This window comes from Narcine bancroftii, chromosome 12 (assembly GCF_036971445.1).
Source record: "Narcine bancroftii isolate sNarBan1 chromosome 12, sNarBan1.hap1, whole genome shotgun sequence".
Taxonomy (NCBI): Eukaryota; Metazoa; Chordata; class Chondrichthyes; order Torpediniformes; family Narcinidae; genus Narcine; species Narcine bancroftii.
In genome coordinates this window covers 33412456-33418853 of record NC_091480.1, presented here as the reverse complement: position 1 = coordinate 33418853, position 6398 = coordinate 33412456, and the positions used below count along the sequence as shown (strand labels likewise).

Genomic DNA, 6398 nt, shown 5'->3' with positions numbered 1-6398 from the left:
CAAGCCCCTAGGTCCCATTTACTTGCAGCTGGGAGTTCAAAGGAAGTGGCTTCGAAGGTGGTGGAACTCTGAAGTATTGTTGAAGTATTTGTTCCTGTACATTAAATGGAAATTTGGCATCTGCGTTATCGCCTGATTTTTCGATGTGTGGTTTGAATAAAATGTGCCCTGCAACAAGGTAACAGATCAGAAATCTGGGTGTACTAAATTCTGGATATCTTCCCAGCTACACCTAATATTTAGCATGTTCCTGGTTTTAAGAGAGCTGTGTTAATGCAATTGATATTCGCTTTCGGACTGGTCACTTTCATTATCCACGTTGTGCAATATGGGCAAGACTTTCCACCAAAATTCTAACCTCTCACTGTTGTGTCTCTAGAATACGGTCGTGATTTGAACTTGCAAAGGGTCTTTATTTTAGATAAATCTCAAGGGGATTTCCAAACAAGCATAAACGAACGTTTGAAAAGAGAAGATTAACTTGTTGGTCAGAGGTTCTATTGTGGGGCGGGATTTCGGACATTGAGTGGTTCAGTGGGAAAATTGAACCTGAAATGTATGGCTCTGATGTTCAGAGTAAGGAGGTACAATGAAAGGTAGATTCTAAGAAGATGAGGACAAGAATTTAGTGTTGCATATCCTTCTTCAACCACCACCGTCCTTTTGAGAAGGGGTTCAAGATTCAATGTATTGCAATAAAATAATTCACAAAATTGCTTTTGCCTGCTGTGAGGCAGACAGATTCACCATTGGCAGAATTTGCCTAAAGCACCTCTCACCGTCAGAGAACGAGAAGCAAAAGAGAGCTTCCCCCCGCCACCCCAGAGTCACCGAGTGTCCACAGCCACACAGAGTCCAGTCTAAACCATTGGCCACCCAAGCTATCGATCTGAACCTCTGACATGATCAGGAACCCTTCATCACCTTTGGCACCACCACCCCCCCCCTCATTCCGGTACCCCTTCAGCCACTTTCGAGCCAGCCTGCAGGCAGCCCAGTGCGAGATCCCCGGCAGCAGCCCACAGCCTCCATGGTTCCTTGCCTCGAGTTGCCAGCAGCCCACTGTCTGGGCGGGTCTTTCAGCTGCAGAAACCGTCACCACGTCCCGTGGGTCGGGCTCCTCCTCAGCTGGGGTGGGGTTGGGAGGGGATGTGATCTCTCCTTTTCTTGTCCTCCACTTCCCTGGAGTTTGCCACCCCTCATGGGTGCTGCCAATCGTAGGCGTAGGTGAATCTTTTTCTTTTTCAATCTTTTTATTATTATTATAATTTATAAACACATACAGTTCAAAGAGATATAAAAAATACGTAGTAAGTAATGAATTAATACAGAGATATTAAACAATAATATTACAGAATAAAAATATATCATAAAAAATTTTTTTAGATCAGTTTAGGGTGTGAACTATCTCTAAAAAAAAGATATAATTAATAACAATATATGAAAAAAGAGAAAAAAAAACCCAAAAAAGAAGAAAAAACAAATCTGAATTAAAAAAACTTTAAAAAAAACTTAAAAAAAAAACCTACAGATATAGCTAAACCATGCTGATCACTCTGATCTCATCTTACAGCCCAATTATCATACATAATCATAGAAAGAAAACAGAGCCAGATCAACTCACCACAAATGAAAATATTGAATAAATGGTCGCCAGGTTAACTCAAACTTAGAAGGGGATTCATAGACAGAGTTTCTAATTTTCTCTAAATTTAAACATAGTATAGTTTGGGTAAACCATTGGAAAACAGTGGGAGGATTAACCTCTTTCCAATTCAATAGTATAGATCTTCTAGCCATTAGTGTAAGTAAAGCAATCATACGATCCGCAGGAAGAGATAAATAAGTCAAATCTATCATAGGTAATCCAAAAATTGCAGTAATGGGATGTGGTTGTAAATCAATATTCAAAACAGTAGATATAATGGAAAAAATTTCCTTCCAATAATTCTGTAAAGAGGGACAGGACCAAAACATATGTGTAAGGGAAGCTATTTCCAATTGACATTTATCACATATAGGATCGATATGAGAATAAAAGTGATGGAGTTTATCTTTAGACATATGAGCTCTATGAACAACTTTAAACTGTATTAGTGAATGTTTTGCACATAGAGAAGAAGAGTTTACCAGTCGCAGAATTTTATTCCAATTTTCATTGGAAATATGAAGGTTGAGTTCTCTTTCCCAATCATTTTTAAACTTTTCAAAAGTCCCAGAATTTATTTTTGTAATTATATTATATAATTTAGATATCACACCTTTTGGAGGGAATTTTGAATATAGTATATCCTCTAAAACAGTCGTAGTCTCCCGATTGGCATAAAGATTCTTTATGCTATAGCAGCTTCTTAGCTGGTTCTGGGAGCAATTGTGGGATAGAATACAACATTGTCAGGAGATGATTCTGCTTGTTCATTCTTTTCAAGGTTCTATTTATTGTCAGGTAATAATACACTAAAAATGTTACACGCATGATATATTTTAGCCAAGCAAACAAAAAGCGTAGCCAGGGTCATTGGCTGGCACCCCTAACAATAGGAGAAAGAGAAGCAAAAGAGAATCCCTTCAAAGTCCACCTCCTGCAACCGCGCAGACTCCTGTCTGATTCATTGGGAACCTGAGCTCCTCCAGATCCAAACCTTCAGGACCCCGTGAGCAGTGTCCAGCAGCCTGTTTTGGAAGCCTCAGCCGCTGAGCCCCTTGCAGGTCTGCTTCCATGGTCACCTACCCTGTAGGGTACTTCGGCCACTGAGTCTCTCATTGGTTCACTGCTGTATTCACCATCACCATCCGGTAGGGTCTCTTTCTTTTTAAAATAATTTTTATTGATTTATTAGAGAGAAATATTACATTATATATTGTCTACATTTTAGTTATGTAATTTTTATATAATGCAATACAGAATATGAATCATGTGATTTATATATTGTCTTAAACCTAGTGCTCGAATACAATAGAAATTCCCTTGTGAAAACTTCTCCACATATTCTAATATTACAACATATTAATTAATGAATTGTAGTGATACAACCACTGGATTACCCGCGCCTCTCTGCATTCCTGATTGCCTACTGCAGGGGAAAACCCACTGTATATGCAGGAAGGTAACCTGGGAGACTAGCTCCACCTACTTCCTGCCAATCACTGGCCCCATATAAAGGGTCACATTGGCCCTTGGGCAGGAGTAGAGCACATGGAGCCAGAAGGGATACTGAACCTTGTGTGCAGGTTTGAAGCTAAATGAAGCCTGCAGTCCAGCCTTTGTAGTTTGAGCTTGTTTGTTCACGCTGCTGCACATCGCGGTTCTCTAATTGGACTAATCTCTTCTGTGTATAAAGGAAAATAGAGAGAAAAAAAATCAAAAGAAGAAAAAAAACACCCATTCTAATCCTACCCCTCCCATAAAACACAGTCACCAGCAAATAACATGTAAGGAATAGAATCTCGGCTCTTGGACGTTGCACCCTCACTGATATATTCAAATTATGATAATAGACCATGAATGGGCCCCATTTCTTGTCAAATTCAATCTTGATCTCTCTAATGTTATATCTCTTTAATGTTATATCTAATTTTCTCTAAACTCAAGCAAGACGTAGTATCCTGTACCCATTGCATACGAGTTGGTGCTAAGCTGTCTTTCCATTTCATCAAAATTGCTCATCTTTGTTGAATTAAGTTCAAGGAAATATTCTCCTCTTGAGAATAACCAAATGAAGCAATAAAAGGACACGGTTCCAATTTTATCCTAAGGATCTTTGATAAAGTTGTTCCCAAAATTGTTCCCAAAATTCTTGTAGCTTTGGACATTCCCAAAGTCTAGTAGGGTCTTCCATGCTTCTTCTCAATTGGGGAGGGTGGGGGGGGGGGGGGGGTTCCTTCTCCTTGTGCCCTGCACTGGTCAACTGCTTCCCTGGAATCTGCACCCCTTCATGACTGCTGCCGAGTGCAGCTGTCACTATCTTGGGCACGGACCCTGTGCTTGCAGGATTTTACTTACAAAACTCCAACAGTGCCTTTAACAAACCATTAAAAACCTACACGAAGTCACCAGCATCACAAGCGGGCGGTTGAAACATTCGAAGTAGTGTGTTTCCACTCTCCCACGTCCGCACTAGCAGAAGCGCTGCTATTATCACAGCTCTGGTAATGCCTCCGTTTTTATTGTTGTGGCATTGAGCATGACCTGCCTTCTGAAAGGGAATGGGGACATTTGCTGAGTATTTGAATGTTCAGCTTGTTGTCATTTCCAATGTTACGAAGAGTCTCTGATCTGAAGAATTAACCTTGATTCTCTTTTCACAGATGTTGCGAGAACCTGCTGAGTGATTACAGCCTTTCCTGTTTTTATTATTTTGGAAACTGTAGGCATCATGGTTTAATTTTTTTTAAATTTTAGATATACAGCTTGACAACAGGCCATTTTGGCCCGCTCGTGTGTTCCGTCCAATTAACCTACAACCCCCCGAACAGTAGGAAGAAATCAGAGTCCCTGGAGGAAACCCACATAGACAAGGGGAGAACATACAAACTTCTTACAGTGCAGGATTTGAACCCCGGTCCCGATCACTGGCTATGCCACCCCCAATTATACTGTGTTTCTGCACGATACAATTATTTCTGAGTGTTTTAGAAATTAAACAGGCTTTAAACAGCCTGCTAATTAGCTGAATGCTGCACCAACAACAACCTTCCACTCAATGTCAGCAAAACCAAGGAGCAGATTGCTGACTTCGGGAAGGGAAAACCAGAGGCATGTGATCCAGTGATCATTGAGAGAATCAGAGGTGGAAGGGGTGAGCAATCATAATTTCTTGGGAGTCATTATCTGGGAGGATCTTTTATGGTCCCAACACACTCATGTCATTCTGAAGAAAGCACGCCTTTACTTCCTCACGAGTTTGCAAAGCTTTGATATGACTTTTTTACAGATATTTGATGGAAAGTGTGCTGACCAGCTGCATCATGTTCTGGTATGGAGACACCAATACCCCTGAGCGTAAAAGACCTCTAAAAGGTAATGGATACAGCCCAGGACCTAACAGGCAAAACTATCGAGAACATCTACAGCAGTAGTTTTTAAACTTACTTTCCCCTATGTCATAGGCACTCTGTGGTTAGTAAGGGATTACTTAAGAAAAAGTTTAAAAACTACTTTTTTAATCGTACCTAATTGACTCGTTATGTGCACAGTTTCACAACTCTAAAGGAAATGGGTCAATGATAATTTTTCTCAAGCAAAATATTTCAGTCACAATTGGGTCTAGAGCAGTGGTTCTCCACCTTTTTTTCCTCCCCTCTCGCATTCCATCTTAGGGATTGCTTAAGGTGGTATGTGAATGGAAAGAAAAAGTTTGAAAACCACTGATCTACAGGGAACGCTACTGTCGCAGAGCAGCAGCAATCATCAAGGATCCACACCACTCCAGCACATGCTCTGTTCTCACTGCTGCCTTCAGGAAATAGGTGCAACAAGACTCGCACTGTCAGGTATCAGACTCCTCAACGACAAACTTAAACAGGGACTCTTAAGTACTCTTTCTCGTGCACTTAATTGATTTTTAAAAAATTCTCTCTCTATTGCACAGCCAGTTTGTATACATTCATTATCTGTTTACAGTTCTTTATTTATTTACCTGTGCAGGTTGTATAGTTTCTTTTGTATTATCAATAATTCTGCTTCATCGACAGGAAAAAGAATCTCAGGGTTGTATGTGATGTCATGTACTCTGACAATAAATTTTAAAATGAAGTTAAATGAGCTGATAGTGGTTTATTTAAAATATGCTAATAAAATTTAAACCTTTACTTGGTTATTTGGTTTTAAAGTACTGAATTGTGTCATAATCACTCCACTGGTCAGTGGTAAGTGCCAGACTTCTGCTAGTCCTATACAGCGAATGTAGCTCAAAAGTCGAAATTCTGGGGGTTGTCTTGTACACCAGTTGTTTTGTACGCCGACATACATAATAGGTGTCGCAGTTTTAAAAACCTGCCGTTTTCCGAGATTCAAACCCATGGATGGTTGTTCCAACTGGTCGTTTGAGTGCAGAGATAATTGGCACTGTGGCTGCAACATGTCGATCAGCGATCATCATTTTCATATATATGCTCTTTTTCAGGCAATGGGATCGCTCCAAGAATTGATGAATTCAATTAATCTCTTGTCTAGTAACCATGAAACAATGAAAAAGGACCTTGAGAAAGTAAGTTTGTAGTAATCTTAGGAATTTAAAATGCTGATATTTTAACAATTGGGACCAGTCTTCACAATAATCTGCCTTTGCCTTGCTGTATTGTTAAGATGAAAAGAGACCATTTTAGTGTACCTCAGTATTGCTGATCCAAATAACATATTTTTAGTGCATTATTTCCCAGTTGTAATCCAGTTTTGC

At 39.9% G+C, this 6398-nt stretch overlaps 1 protein-coding gene across 6 annotated transcripts in view; it reads left to right on the top strand.

Moving 5' to 3' along the window:
* The window catches only part of LOC138747029 (glutamine-rich protein 2-like), an 80341-nt gene that overhangs the window by 937 nt on the left and 73006 nt on the right, over window positions 1-6398 (top strand). For all 6 annotated transcript variants that reach the window (XM_069905877.1, XM_069905875.1, XM_069905876.1 and 3 more), the window contains exon 2: window positions 6126-6209. In XM_069905877.1, the coding sequence (XP_069761978.1) occupies window positions 6126-6209 (84 nt within the window). The remainder of the gene's footprint in view (window positions 1-6125; window positions 6210-6398) is intronic.